Raw genomic sequence first — 16263 nt, 5'->3', positions numbered from 1 at the left:
CCTGTGCAGGCACGCATGGCATGCTGGGCAATCCCATGATCCCCTGGGATTTCCCAGCCATGTGGCTCTTGGCCTCCAGCATTCTGCGCATGCCCAGGAACCGCACGGCATGCTGGGTGATCCCCTCAGCCCCTGGGATCGCCCAGCCAAAAGGGACACCAAATGGCATGAAAGAGCAGCGTGGGAGCTGGGTAAGCCTGCCAGGTGATTCCTTTGATCTTCGGGATCACCCAGCATCATAAAAAGATGGGCTGCTCCTTCTGGCCCCAATGCAACAGCTGGCTGGGCTTCAAGCAGCAGGACAGGCACAAGGAGGGGGAGCAAAGCCGAGCTTCAAGGGGAAGGACAGGTGCGGGGAGGGGGAGAGAAGCCGGAGTGCTCACGGCAGGACAAGCAGGACAGGCGCGCAGAAGGGGAGGGAAGCCGGGGCGCTCGCGGCAGGACAGGCACACTGGTGGAGAGCACGACTGAGAGTGGGGGATTGCGTACCTGCTTTCAGCTGTTTTGCTTCTGCACGTTTGCGGAAGCAAAAAGCCGAAAATCGTGTGTCCTCGTGCGAGATTCTGCGCATGCACAGAAGCTGGCTCCCGTGCATGCGCACGCTCCCAGCCCCATTCTGATGGCACCGGGAATGGTAGCCCATAGCTGGGCATATGTGAAATTAAGACCCAAATTTAAACCCTCCCTCTGCTATAGAAGCTAACTGGGTAACTTCTTTGGGCAACTTTGGTGTGATTGGATTGTCTGATTGAGTAATATATAGGGTTTTTAGCTGTAGTCTTTTAATGTATTAGATTTGTTTTGTACGCTTTGCTTCTATATTTATTTTGTGAACTGCCCTGAGTTTTCGGAGAAGGGCGGCATACAAATCTAAATAGTAGTAGTAGTAGTAGTAATAATAATAATAATAATAATAATAATAATAATAATAATAACAACAACAACAACAACTCTTGCTTTCTCAGCCTAGCCTACTTCCAGAGTTGTCATGGTGGTAGTGAAAAATGGGAGAAGACGACACTATGGATGTTGCCTCAAGCTCTTGAGGGGAAAGGATGATAAATAAAGTAACTTTTTATGACATTGGTGGGAGATGGGATTCACCTGAAGCACTCACTTGATGAGCATTGTTTTGAGCAAACCCTGAATGAGATTATGGTCAATACAAGATCTGTTAGATTAGTATTTTTAAAAACTGTGGTCTGAAGCCATCATAACTTCAGACCGTCATTAAATGAATACTCATAAGTCAAGGATTACCTGTAAATTATTTTATTTGTTCTTCAAATTTCAGTGAGTTATACATTTTAGAAACTGCATGTTTATCATTTGTATACAATTCTCTTTCAGAGTTCTCCAATGTTAAAAACCAAATTATTTTATCTACTTTAAATCTTCCTAATACGTGCAAAATAAGAAAATGATTGGCAGCTATGCCACCAGTTGTTCCCTTGGTTTTATTTTTATTTCCTTTGACAAAATTATATTATCTCTTGATAAGTTAGTCGTTTTTCTTTTCCTATGATTTTTCATCTATACAATGCTTCTTGTGGAGAGCCACACATATATTTTGGGCATAATCTGGATTGTATCTATTCCATTTGCTCAATCTGTCACATATAACAAAATGACTTTTAAAATCCACATTAACCTTGACTTCATTGTGCCACAGATACCCATGCCATCTAAACCTCTGGCTGTATCCTTCTAACTCCAAAAACTATGTTTCTTAGCAACATCTATTCTTTCATCCACATGAAACAGCAAGCTACAAAATACATCTTCAAATTAGATCATCCCAATGCTTCTTTTCCCTTTGTATCTTGTAATATCTTATATTTAATTCATGATTAATATAAAGATTTTTCCCTGCCACACAAATTTAGATACATGTTTTTGCCACTGTTCAAATGTCAGTTGTCAAAATAGATATTATAGAAAATAAATGTACCATTCTACGCAGGACTTTCATATTTTTATTACAGAAACTCTCTCCAGCAATGACAATTGTACAGTAGTTTCTCCCATCTTAGGAACATAATTATTTTGAAATCAAATGCAGTTCATATTTATCATAGTGATATGCAAATATTTCATTTTCTTCTCAATGATAAAAAACATTTTATTCATCATCAATTCTGTTTGATCTCTATTTTCATGCTTTTGTTATCATTTTCATATTTGGTTTTGATCTTAAATCCTGCTAATATATCAATTTATTCTAGTTTTCCCATTAATGTTTCAATTCCCTTTAAGGGAGCTTTCAAAATCAACATCAAGGTCATCTACAAAATTATATATCTATAAATCTTTACTTGCACAATTCTCTCATTTAATCTTATATCTTTACTCACTATTTCAAGAACCAAAATAAGCAAGGAAAGAGACAGTGGCCATTTCTGTCTCTTTTTTTTAGTATCTCTAAAAGGTTTTAGATTTTGTTAGATCTATCAACAATTATTTGTTCTTTCGTTGAAGCATAAATTAACCTTAATGCAGCTTATATGGACACATGACTCAATTTTTTGAGTGGCAGGATAAGCGACTTCCACTTGGTGAGTCAATATTCTTTCTGGACTAAAGGGTTGGTGGGAAGGTTTTATAATTTAAAAGACTTTTGCCAAAAAGTTTAACAAGAAATTGGTGTAAGAAAGTTGAAAAAAAGATATAGTGAACAGTTATTTTGAAATCGATTTTTTTTATTTTTATTAATCAATTGTTTTAGAGAACATACTCTGAAATAATTTGGAATTAAAATAGACAAATGAACCAGACATTTGTGGGAATATTTTTTCTTGTTTAGTATTACAGAACACAGACAATTGGTGGATTTTACCAAATAAAAATTAAAAGTAATAAGAAGCTGATTGGTGCTGACTATAACCACACAGTGCCATTTGACATAACTAAAGTATTAAGGGCACAAAGAGACAAAACACAAAAAAAGAGCTTTCCTTTTATTTTTCCCCTGACAATTGAGACAATTTGGAATCACAATATTTTCAATGGCAACCACCAGAAAAGCAGCATAAATAGTAGAGAAGAGAGTGTTAGGGTGCTCTGCAGAGCAATCCGCAGAAAGGTGAATTACACAATATTTACATTAGAAAAGATTTTGAGGAATTGAGCAATAAGTTAGCTGAGTGATTTGGTACTTAATTGGCCAAATTCCTAGATATTAAATTGACAGCTTTTGAAAAAAATGTATAAGACTTTTTAAACATGAAAGAGGAAATGAAAGACATTAAAAAGATGGACACTTCTCTAAAATAGGTATTTGGAGATGTAGAACAAATTGTCATTTGTTTTAGAAAGACACAAGTTATGGGCAACTGGAAAGAAAAATATAAATAATTTGAGACTATTAGAAGAGGGCACAGCAGATAAATCCTGATTGAATCTCAGCCAGTCTTTAGACACCCAAATAATAGCATGTTCAAAATACATTCTCTAGTAGTGCAGGTCTGAAACTGTTCACTTCCCGTTGTGAGCCTTTTAAAAATAATGATTGTGCTTATCAGTAAATATACTCAAGAGAAAGGAATCATTTTTCTAACAAATACAACTGGAACACCCCACCCCACTACTAGGTAACAGTCAGCCTTGAATAGAATAGAATAGAATAGAATAGAATTCTTTATTGGCCAAGTGCAATTTGGCACCCAAGGAATTTGTCTTGGTGCATATGCTTTCAGTGTACATAAAAGAAAATATACATTTGTCAAGAAATGTACAATTGTACAATTATATTTTAAAGGTCTGAGTTGGTAAAAAAGGCTTAATAAAAAATTGAGATACTGCATAAAAAGTGAAAACTACCTAAACCTTGATAAAATATAGGCTAGCTTTGCATAATTTTGATCAATTCCCTGTAGCTCTAAAAGTCCTATCTCAAATAAAAACTCAAGTGAGATTGGAAGGAATGAGGTCTCCTTTAAAACAACCAGTTGTGTTTGGAAATGAGCCTTTACTAGGAAAACAGATGGGCATCTGTCACAAGCCCTATCCAAACCCCTGGGGCAACAGAAAATAAAAAATGTGACATATGCCTAAATATAAATCAAGAAGAGTAAACAAACAAACAACAAACAAAACCATGAATAGCAAAAGGCTACAATTTTTCATAAGAATATCAAAAAGAAGAGAACAAAGAACTGATAGTAACAGTAACAAAAATGTCAGACCCTTAAGGTGAAAATAGGAACTATAATGCCAAGCAAGTTCTGCAACAAGGTTACCAGATTTAGTAACATAGATTTACAAAGAAAGTAGTGACACATTCATCAAAAAGTATGCTGGAATGTAAATCAAGCCTTTTGTCTAAGAATTTCTAATAAATACATTAAACATGTCATGTGTGCGTTTATGTGTGCGTGCACACACAAACACCCAAATGCACATGCATGCAAACTATTTGAGCTGTAGAAAACTCACACCTTCTCAGAATTACAATGACACCCCCCCCCCCCTGAAAGTGACATTAATAAGAACAAGAAAAAACTGGCTTAGGAAGAGAAACCACTAATTATTACTAGTGGGGAAGGAAGTAGGTTGTTTTGCAGCTAATAGGCGCTGTGAAACTGCTTGGAATATGTTCCAAAAAGCCTCTCGCTTAATGTTTATTTCTACTAAATGTGAGATGTGGACTACCTTTGTTATGCAAATATCCAAGGATATGTAAGCTTTAACCCCACCAATCACACCTTCTTTTTCCTTTCCCCTCTCTTCCTCTGCCCTCAGATGAATCCAGCCTGAAAATGAATGAGGTAGACCATGTGCCTCAGTCTCTTGCTAGCCACGCTGACAGCTACCTCTGGAGTGCACAAAAGGATGAACATGGAGCTGATATGCTGAAGCCTGACCCACGGGATATTTTCTTTCTCAGTAAGTGGGAGAGAGGAAACAATTTGACTGAGAGAAACACAGTTGCAGACTAGGAAACTGTATTGTGCTCTGAAGTACGATAAAAACTTGGTGCTTGGAGATTAGGCTAAGTAAATATCCATGTGAGCAGCAAAATGTTAAGCAGGCATAAAAAGTGTTTACATATGGAAAATTGACCACCTTTCTGTGTTACTATCTTCAGAACTTTGGAAAGATCAAGAGAGAGTCTCTAACCTGATGTTCACCAGGAATACTGGGGTACTTCAGTGTGGGAATAATGAAAGCTGGTCCTATATTGTTTATGCTGGAAGGAAGGATGCTCCTAAGAATTCCTCCTCATAAAGTGCCAAAAAATGGATATCTGGCTCTTAACTGAAGAAATTAAGTATGGATGTTGTAGACTAGGACAAATCAAGACAAGAAGATCACAATTTGAAGTGAATAGTCAGTTAATAGAATTAATAATAGAATTCTTTATTGGCCAAGTGTGATTGGACACACAAGAAATTTGTCTTTGGTGAATATGCTCTCAGTGTACATATACATTGACAAATATGCATTTGTCAAGAAACATTAATGATTGTTATAGGGGTCAAATAAACAATCAGGAAACAATCAATATTAATAAAAATCTTAAGGATACAAACAACAAGTATATAGTCATAAGTGGGAGGAGATGGGTGATAGGAATGATGAGATCGTGCAGAAAAAACTAGTAGTGATAGCTGTGCAGACGTAGTAAATAGTTTCGTATTGTTGGGGGAATTATTTGTTTAGCATAGTGGTAACGTTTGGAAAAAACTGCTCTTGCATTTAGTTGTCTTGGTGTGCGGTTTTGAGGGTGAGGTTTTGAGGGTAGGAGTTGAAACAGTTTATGTGCAGGATGCGAGAGATCAGTAAATATTTTTACAGCCCTCTTTATGACTCGTGCAGTATACAGGTCCTCAATGGAAGGCAGGTTGGCAGCAATTGTTTTTTTCTGCAGTTCTGACTATTCTCTGAAGTCTATGTCGGTCTTGTGGGGTTACAGAACCAAACCAGACAGTTATAGAGGTGCAGATGACAGACTCAATGATTCCCCTGTAGAAGGAATATTATGTTGAGTTTCTGTGGACCCTGGAACATCATGTGGTCTAGAAAGGTCTCAGTCACTCATGCCTTCATCACCTCGAGGCTCGACTACTGTAACGCTCTCTACATGGGGCTACCTTTGAAAAGTGTTCGGAAACTTCAGATCGTGCAGAATGCAGCTGCGAGAGCAATTATGGGCTTCTCTAAGTATGCCCATATCACTCCAACACTCCGCAGTCTGAATTGGTTGCTGATCAGTTTCCGGTCACAATTCAAAGTGTTGGTTATGACCTATAAAGCCCTTCATGGCACCGGACCAGAATATCTCCGGGACCGCCTTCTGCCGCACGAATCCCAGCGACCGGTTCGGTCCCACAGAGTTGGCCTTCTCCGGGTCCCGTTGACTAAACAATGTCATCTGGTGGGACCCAGGGGAAGAGCCTTCTCTGTGGCTGCTCCGACCCTCTGGAACCAGCTCCCCCCTGAGATTAGGATTGCCCCCACCCTCCTTGCCTTTCGCAAACTCCTTAAAACCCACCTCTGCCATCAGGCATGGGGGAACTGAAACATCTCCCCCTTGCCCATGTTGTTTTGGCGTTAGATTGATTGTGTGCTTGTTTTTTAATATTCTGGGGTTGTTTTTTATGAATTTTTTAGCTTAACATTGTAATTGGATTGGTGGGTATTGGAGTTGTTATTATGTATTGTTTTTACTTTGTTGTGAGCCGCCCCGAGTTTGCGGAGAGGGGCGGCATATAAATCCAATAAATCTAATCTAATCTAATCTATTTCGTCTTTCTTAATTGCTTTTATATCAGCTCCCCAGATTGAGCCATCCCATGTGGAGAATGTACTGGTCCCCTGTGCCTATAGCCCCACGTATGTGGTGAAGGACTTTCCTATTGCCCGTTATCAGGGCCTGCAATTTGTAAGTGTCTGATGGACTTTATTACCATTATCCCCCCCCTGCCGCCGCCCACATCTCTCTTGTTTTTGTTATTTCTTGTTAATAATGTAAAATAACAGCATCAACAGTGATAAGAACATTTGAATGGGAATCGCATTTACATTAGTAAACCAGAAAAGAGAGGAAAGGTGAATCTAGGAAGAGAGAATTGGGAATGGGTAGAGAAGAGAAAGGAAAGGGAAGGTAATTGCTACCTGAATATCAAAACCATATTTAATGTCTCTTAATAAATCCCTATGCTTCTTTAGCCACAATATCCTGGAGTGGAAGTTTGTTTCTCTATAAAAAAAAGAATAAAAGCTAGATTTAAAATATATCACAATACAAATTTTGAGATGCAGACCTTAATAGTTTTTCTCACCCCAGTTAAGAAGGTTTATGGTCCTGGAATAATTGTGTTTTAGGATTTTCTTGTTCTTGGTCCACATATCTGTTCCTCTTTTTCCTTAGTTTCTGTTGAAACTGGAATGATAAACATCTTATTGTGACTTTTCTTACCAGTTTTCCCCTTCTACAGGTCTACCTCTCTTTTGTTTATCCTAATGATTTCACCCGGCTTACCCACATGGAATCAGAGAACAAATGTTTTTACAGAGAATCTCCAGTGTACCTAGAGAAGTAAGTATGAAGAAGAGTCATTACAAAGCAGCTCAAATACATGATTGAAGTGTGGAAAGTCTATTGGTGAAAGAAAGTATGTTATCTTTTAACAGACTGAAGGTTCATCTACACAACCTGCTCACAGCAATAACAATATGTCCCACTTTCTGCTTGTTGGGGATTTTGCAATGGAGGTTCATTTAGTATGTAGCCTACAACTGAGGCAAGTTGCAGCTAGGTCCAAAATATTTTGGCATGAAAGGAATATTTTTCTAGATGATCTTTCTTTTGGACAATAGCAATAGCACCTATTTATGGTCCCATTTTTAGCACTCTCTGGGCAGTTTGCAGAGTCTGCAAATTGCCCCCAACAATCTGAGTCCTCATTTTACTGACCTCAGAAAGTTGAAAGGCTGTCAACATTGAGCCGGTCAGGATTGAACTCCTGGCTATTGGCAGAGTTAGCCTACAGTACTTCGTTCTAACCACTGCCACCACCATGGCTCCTTGGCATATGGGGGAAGAAGCTTGAGGTGAGATGATCAGAGGTGCAAATCTGCTTAGCTGCAATTGGTCTAGTAGACCTGTGATGGGACCGCCCCCTTTTGTTCAGTCCCTGAGCCTGGCTCTTGTTTCTGTGATACTATGTTGACTCTGTGGGAGACTAAAATTGTCACACTTGAACAGGGATATCTTCCTTCCTCATCCCCACTTTAAGTATTGGTGACTCACCAGTCACCTAGACATCACCTTCTTCATGACTAGCCTTCTCTGCCTCAGCAAGTGTAAAAGAATCAGAAAATTATGCTTCTGTGGCCCATATTGATAAGGTAGTCCCTTCCCAATGCCCAGTGCTCTCTGGAAATGCCCCTCAGTCACCCTCTTCCTGAAATTATTGTTTCTTAAAAACAAAAGTTACTTGCAAATTGCAATTTGTTACAGACAGGACTTTGACATATAGTTATAATTTTTTCCTCTTCTAGTATTTTGGATGTTCAAAACTGTGTATGTGTGCTATGATGTGATGCATGAATCAATGAAGTGTTGAAGGTGGCGGAACTTGCTGAGATGGCTAAACCGAATTGTTTCATCAGAGAAAAGGCAATGATTATATTTATTGCTGGATGGCAACGCCTTATAGACGTCCTGCATGAAACGAGGAAAAAATGAACTTGCGATTTATGATTTTGATGAGTAGACTGAATAAATTGTAAAAAGAATAGAATTGTGTTATACTCATAGAATAAGGGTAAATTTATAATTCTACGTATAGCTGATCTAAAGAAGATTGGAAACTACAGTGGTACCTCTGCTTAAGAACGCCTCTATTTAAGAACTTTTCTAGATAAGATTTGTTTGCCTCTACTTAAGAACCATTTTCTACTTAAGAACCGGAGCCTGAAAAAATTTCCCTGGAAATTTGAGAGCAGCACGAAGGCCCAGCCAGTTTCCTGCCATTCCCCCTTTAATCCCAGCCATCTCAGGCTTTTCTGGGCTTAAAGTTTTGGAAATTCATTCATTCATTCATTCATTCATTCATTCATTCATTCATTCATTCATTCATTCATTCATTCATTCATTCATTTATTATTAGAGTTGAAAGGGACCTTACAGGTCATAAAGTTCAACCCCCTGCCTGAGCAGGAAATCCTACATCACCCCAGCCAAATGGCAGTCCAATCTCCTCTTGAAAGTGTCCAAAGTTGGGGAGTCCACAATCTCCGCTGGCAGGCCGTTCCACTGGTTGATCACTCTCACTGTCAGGAAATTCTTTCTTATCTCCAGGTTGAATCTTTCCTTGGTCAGTTTCCAACAGTCCGGCCCTCTGGTGCCCTGGAAAACAGTGTGCCCCCCTCCTCTCTGTGGCAGCCCCTCAAGTACCTGTATACAGCTATCATGTACCCACTAGCCCTTCTTTTTACTAGACTATCCATGCCCAGTTCCAGCAACCTTTCCTCGTATGACCTGGTCTCTAGTCCCTTTATCATTTTAGTTGCTCTTTTCTGCACCCTCTCTAGAGTCTCTATATCTTTTTTGAAGTGTGGTGACCAGAACTGGATGCAATACTCCAGGTGCGGTCTGACCAGGGCCTTATAGAGTGGTATTATTACCTCTCTGGTCTTGGAGTGTATCCCCCTGTTCATGCAGCTTAGGATTGTGTTGGCTTTTTTAGCCGCTGCTGCACATTGCTGGCCCGTGTTTAGCTGGTTATCCACTAAGACTCCAAGATCCCTTTCACAGTCACTCATGGTGAGTGTGGTTTCACCTAATTTGTATGCATGTTTTGGGTCCCTCACCTCACCCTCTTCCTTCAGCAGCGACTGTCCTCCTCCTCTTCTTCCTCCTCCTCCTCCCACCCAAATTCCGAGCTTTTATTTCTTTCCTAATGGGTTTGCACACATTATTTTCTTTTACATTCATTCCTATTGGGAAAATTACTTCTACTTAAGAACGTTTCTATTTAAGAACCTGGTCATGGAACAAATTAAGTTCTTAAGTAGAGGTACCACCTTACTTCTTTGTATCTTATTTCTTTCTTTCCTATTTTTCTTTTACTTTTTTATTTCTTGACGTTTTAGGGTTTTCTTGGATTTATTTCTTCACTTTTCATTAATTAGTATGAGTTTTTATCTTTTTTTAAAAAAAATCCTTAATAAAATCATACCAAAAAATGAATTAGTAAAGAATATCTAGCTGTTTAACAATTCACTATAGCTATATCTCAGTTACAGAAATCTGGATGATCGCTAGGTAGCTAAGGAAGAGAGGGGTTTTCTTTGTTTTTGCCACCATTTGGTAGTTGAAAAATAGATCTGAAATGAAAGTGGAAAAATTATATGAATGTGCCTGAGCAGAGCATCCCATAATTGAACACTTTTCTGAGACACGCTAGAAACAGTTTAACTCTCCAGGAACACTTATTCAGCAGTTTCACCTGAGTGCCACAAATCCGCACAACCATCACATTGCAGTTACAACAAGACATTCATAATTTCCACTTAGTTATTGTTAGATCAACTACCCTTTGGGAAAAGAATTTAAGGAACGATTGAACAGATCATCCAGACTATACATCACTACCCAGGTGCACATTTTTCACAGCATTTGGTAATGGCCTTTCCTATCGTTAGTGACATTTGAACAGTGCCAGTTTCTGCTCTTGTATTGCCACTGGAGAAGTTGCACAAAAGCAGCACAGCGTGGCCTCTGGATGGTGCTTAGGAGCAACACAATTTATGCTGACATGACTTTCCAGCTCTTGAGGCAGGAGGAGAGCACAGCAAAACAACAACAACAACAACAACAACCTCTGTGGAAATATTTGAAATATAAAATAAGAATGTAAAATAAGAATAAGTACATATAATGATAGAAAGGCTAGAGGACAAGTACTGATGGCCCATTCTCTTATGAGTTGCCTCTCTTTCCCTTCCTATTTATTTTAGCCATATTTGCATGGCCATCCATAGAATAAAAATAGAAATATGGTGGGAATAGGAATTGGAATAGGAATAGAGAGTGGAGTGGAGTTGGAAGGGACCTTGGAGGTCTTCAAGTCCAATCCCCTGCTTAGGCAGGAAAACCTATACCTCTACCATGAGGACCCAAATTGTTGAGGGCAAAATGCTGACTCTGTAAAGCACTTAGAGAGGGCTGTAACAGCACTATGAAGCAGTAGAGAAACATAGAAACATAGAAGACTGAAGGCAGAAAAAGACCTCATGGTCCATCTAGTCTGCCCTTATACTATTTCCTGTATTTTATTTTACAATGGATATATGTTTATCCCAGGCATGTTTAAATTCAGTTACTGTGGATTTACCAACCACGTCTGCTGGAAGGAGGATCTACTACTCTTTCAGTGAAATAATATTTTCTCACGTTGCTTTTGATCTTTCCCCCAACCAACTTAAGATTGTGTCCCCTTGTTCTTGTGTTCACTTTCCTATTAAAAACACTTCCCTCCTGAACCTTATTTAACCCTTTAACATATTTAAATGTTTCGATCATGTCCCCCCTTTTCCTTCTGTCCTCCAGACTATACAGATTGAGTTCATTAAGTCTTTCCTGATACGTTTTATGCTCAAGACCTTAAGTATGTATAAGCTTAAGTGCTAAGTGCTATTTCAGACAAATGTGTTGTCTTGTCTCTTCCTTAAAACTTCCAGTGTTGGAGCATTCACAACTTCTGGAGGCAAGTTGTTCACTTAATCAGGATGCTCTGTAGACAATGTCCCCAACCCTACTCTGTTGTTTTAAAAACTGATTAAAATAACATGTGGATGAGAAGCAACTCCATGACATGTTAGATGTGCTGACGAGTTCCCACTTCTTCACTATTAACTTCAGGGAGGAGCCTTTACATGAGTCACACATGAGCTGTGATTTTAATCTGTTCAGGTTCCAGCTTGTGAAGAATTTTCTGCATTTATGATTATATGCTGAAAGGGCATGTAACCCTTTTAGACAGGCACTTCCTTTGTAGACATTTGCAGGACAGGTGTGAACCCCATGGAGAAGGCTTAGTGGAAGCTTGAAGGCCCTTGACATACCTCGGCATGACACTCTCCTGATACTTGACCCAGTTTTAATTACAACTGAGTCATGTACAGCAAGTACAGATTTCTGTGACTTAGCTCTTATGAGTGCTCTCTGACATCAGCATTGAGACGGGGTCTCACCTTTCCCATGCTTTGCTCCTTACTAATACATTTCACCAACAAGCATTGTGTTCTATTCCACCTAAGTGTTTGGAAACACAGTTTCAACAACTGTCTCTGTCCTTCAGTACTGTGGTGCATCCAGGTGAGTAAATGTGTGTAGCCGGCTACTCCAGACATCTGGTGAATCAAGCTGTGACTCACAAAAATCTACACTTGCAATATTTATAAGTCTTTAAAATGCCCTTCTAGAATCTGTGAAAAATAGGATAAGGTAGGACAAGATCCTTAGCTATATTTGAGCAAGACAGATTGTATGTGGGTTTGTGTTTGTACACATACACTGTGTCTGAAACATTATTCTTTTTACCTCCAGATTTGGCTTTTCTAAGTACATGAAAATGGATGAAGAGGAGGAAGATCTACACCAGAGAGCCTTCCTCTTCCTGAATCCTGATAGTGAGTATTTCCAGGATCCAGCTTCTTTAGCCAATCAGAGACCACTTTTTAGTTTCTAACTTATTTTATAAGCAGCTTTTGAATCCTTGCTTGTCAACAGTATTAGAATAATACCATCCAGTTGCAGGACTTGCATTAATATTTTTGTACTATCCCCTTGCAGAGCTTAAATTTCCACCTGGGACAGGTTGTGTTTTGGGGTGATTTCTGAGTGCATTTACACAGGCACTTCCTTTTTAGTTACAGCTCTCCTCCTGTAACAGAAAGCTAATTTGGAAATCAGTTGTTCTTATATATATAAAATGAACATATTGGTTGTGTACATATCTTATATATATAAAATGAACATATTGGTTGTGTGCGCATCCTGCTGAGCTGATTCTCAAGAGGCCTTATTAAAGGCACACAGTACTGCTTATGCGCAGAAGTATTTGATTCTGGCCATATTCTCCGGGGAGCATCCTGTACAGGTAGTCTTGGACTTAGGACCAATCATTTTAATGACAGTTTGAAGTTACAAAGCCTCAGAAAAATTTGACTTACAACCTGTCCTCAGCTATGACTGTCACACTACACCCATGGCCACGTGATTGCAATGTGGGTGCTCAGCAACGGGTTCGCATTTACAACAGTTGCAGCGCCTTGCAGTCACATGACTATGATTTGTGTCAAGTCCTTTCTGGTAAACCAGACAGGAAATATGGTGAGGATGAACTGATTCTGTTTTATTCTAAGGCTACATTGACAGAATCTTGCAGACACAAAACTCCACACACACACACACACACACACACACACACACCCCGCCTCCACTTTTAACTGCTTGATCCATTAGGGTGGATATTTCCTAAGTTTGTTTCTATGACTATTAAGCAACTGTAACTTTTTCCCTGGTCTGATTCTGTCCTATGTAGCATCTCCCCTTCTCTTTCCCCAGGGTCATTGATACATCCAATTATACTGCTCAAAAAAATAAAGGGAACACTGAAATAACACATCCTAGATCTGAATGAATGAAATAGTCTCATTGAACATTTCATTTGCCCAACTATTCCATTTGCACAACAGCATGTGAAATTGATTGTCAATCAGTGTTGCTTCCTAAGTGGACAGTTTGATTTCAGAGAAGTCTGATTTACTTGAAGTTATATTCTGTTTTTTAAGTGTTCGCTTTTTTTTTTTTGAGCAGTGTACATGTAAGACCTTTCCAGTTGGCTTGAGACAAGTAAATTGGGGAAGCCAGATTCACTTAACAACCACACGATTTGCTTAACATTAAGCCATTCACTTAATGACTCTTGTAAAAACTGGTTGTAAAATCAAGTCAAATGGTGTAATTACTCGCTTAATGACCACATCAGTTAGCCATTAAAAAACATAGTCGCAATTACCATCATAAATCAAGAACTCCCCGTACCTTCAGCAACTCACTGATCTCTGCTCTTCCCTGTGTCTTTGTGACATTGGATTTCTAAAAGCCATCCCAATCAAGGAAGTAATTTTTGCAGTCTAGACACTGTTAATCCTGAGAATAATATTTTGCTTGACTTGAAATGGAATCAATACTTTTCCTAACCTAAATCTGGTTTGCAGTAGCAAGAATATTATACCCGCAGCCTCTGCAAAATGTAGCCTTGATTCTTTAAAAAAAGAGAGGCTTTTTTGATTATATGGAGAGGGGGGGGGAAAATCTTAATGTTTCTGGTTGGAAACTGACCAAAGTCTATCACTCGAATTCCTAGTTCTGTCCCCAAAATATAAAAACTCTACTTTTAAAACTAATAATGGGAATCTACATAGCATGTGTTTTTTTATTTTGTGCACAGTAAAATACAGTGCAAAAGTACATTCATTTTTTGACCCCAAATAATTTGTTAGCCAGAATAGACTCAAAGCCAGGAAGAAATAAAGGTCAGTGAAGGTCATAAGGCCATTGTTTTTCATTATTTCATCAAGTATCTTATTTAGAACAGGGAGGGACAACTTGTCTCTTACACACCCCCAGATGTTGTTATGCTGCCTTATTCATCTTCCCTCACCATTAGCCATGCTGTCTAGCATTCATGGAAATTGAATTTAAGAAAAAGTCATCACTGCTTTACAATCAGGGCAATGGAGGTTGCTGTGTTTAAGAGACAGGAATATTATGGTTATTTTCCAATTGCTTATGCTCACTCTAAATGTTTACTTTTTTCAACCTTCCCAGTCTCTTCTCAGTCTCCTCTTATAGGCTCTGTTGACTCAAAACGTTGTTCTTTATCTCATTGTCTGCCACAACCTCCCTACCCATAAGTCATCTACCAATCACAGATACCACTCCAAGGTTTGACCTACTTTGTGAATAATTTCCTAGATTTCCTTGACGAGGAGGAGGAAGGTGCTGATAGTCCTGAACCTACTGATCCTTTTCCTGATGTCAAGAGCCCCAGTGTGTTGGATGCCCATGTGTCCACTGGAAGGAAGAGAAAAGACAGGCCCTTAGCCACAAAGGATTATGGGAATAATGTGGACTATAATAGCTTTCTTCAGAAGCAAGAGAAATTTAACGAAGAAGGAGACTTCACAAGGCAGCCTGTCTCTGTAAGACCAAGCAGTGAACCTAGCCTGAGTCCTCAGACTCCATCTAAGGGCTTCCAGGCCTATGAGAATGCAGCACCCTTTGGAGAACATGTCATCATCAATGGTCGGTCTCTCAACTGGGCCCAAGATGTGGAGAAGGAAAGGAAGGAAGGTGATCAGGGACTACTGTCATCTTCAAAAAAAGGCAGCTCTTTCAGCCTCCAGCCTCACCTTTCTGTGCCCTTCTTTGCTGGAAAGACCAAGCAGCAGAGTCCTAAGGAGGAGAAACAACCCAAGAAAGAGACAAACAAACCTCCAGAAAAAGTATATGTGACCAGGTTGCAACCCAGTAAGAAGAAGGCCCCATCACAAAAGGATGTTTTCCCTGGAGTCTTCCTCTATCCTAGATCTCCAAGGAAGATGCGATGGAACTCCAGGATCCCTCAGGGTCGCCCTCCTCCCTCCAACAAACTTCATTCTCCCTCTGCCCATAGAACATCTTCGCTTGTTGGTAATACCACCAAGGAAACAGATCTTTCTAAAAGGAAAGGCCTACAAGTCCGCCGGAAATGGGAACAATTTTATGGTAGGCAACCTTTGAAAGGCAGTATTAAGCATCCAAGTGCCTCAGTCTTGCCTGCAGAAGGGCTGTTCAGCAAAGAAAACTTTGAAGTCACCACTCCAGCAAGGACTATGTTAGATTTCAATTCTTCGGAGGTAGCGTTGTCTGAAGACGTGCAAGTGACATCTTTCCTACAAATGTCCGAAATGACAGAATCTCATCAAAAGGGGCTTGAGGGCCCTGAGAAGACCCAGGAGGAGGAAGTGGAAGAGGAAGTGTCTGATTATAGCTATGAAAACTCTGAGATACAGCAGGGCTGGCTAGAGGATTCCATCAATTGGCAAAGGACGTTTAGTGTCAGCGCTGTTGACTTTGAATTGCTCCGTTCAGACTGGAATGATCTGAGGTGCAACGTTTCAGGAAACCTGCAGCTGAGTGAGAGTGAGGTGGTGGATGTGGTGGCTCAGTATATGGAGAAACTCAATGAGAAGAATGGCGGG

The 16263-nt window shown here is 39.6% G+C and overlaps 1 protein-coding gene across 2 annotated transcripts in view; it reads left to right on the top strand.

The window, feature by feature from the left end:
- B4GALNT4 (beta-1,4-N-acetyl-galactosaminyltransferase 4) overlaps window positions 1–16263 on the top strand; it is a 233145-nt gene that overhangs the window by 202488 nt on the left and 14394 nt on the right. For both annotated transcript variants that reach the window (XM_070766261.1, XM_070766268.1), the window contains exons 10-14: window positions 4741–4884; window positions 6774–6883; window positions 7440–7540; window positions 12560–12642; window positions 14996–16262. In XM_070766261.1, coding sequence (XP_070622362.1) covers window positions 4741–4884; window positions 6774–6883; window positions 7440–7540; window positions 12560–12642; window positions 14996–16262 — 1705 coding nt within the window. The remainder of the gene's footprint in view (window positions 1–4740; window positions 4885–6773; window positions 6884–7439; window positions 7541–12559; window positions 12643–14995; window position 16263) is intronic.

This window comes from Erythrolamprus reginae, chromosome 1 (genome assembly GCF_031021105.1).
Source record: "Erythrolamprus reginae isolate rEryReg1 chromosome 1, rEryReg1.hap1, whole genome shotgun sequence".
Taxonomy (NCBI): domain Eukaryota; kingdom Metazoa; phylum Chordata; class Lepidosauria; order Squamata; family Dipsadidae; genus Erythrolamprus; species Erythrolamprus reginae.
The sequence above is the reverse complement of the archived record's forward strand: the minus strand, read 5'-3'. Positions and strand labels throughout refer to the sequence as shown.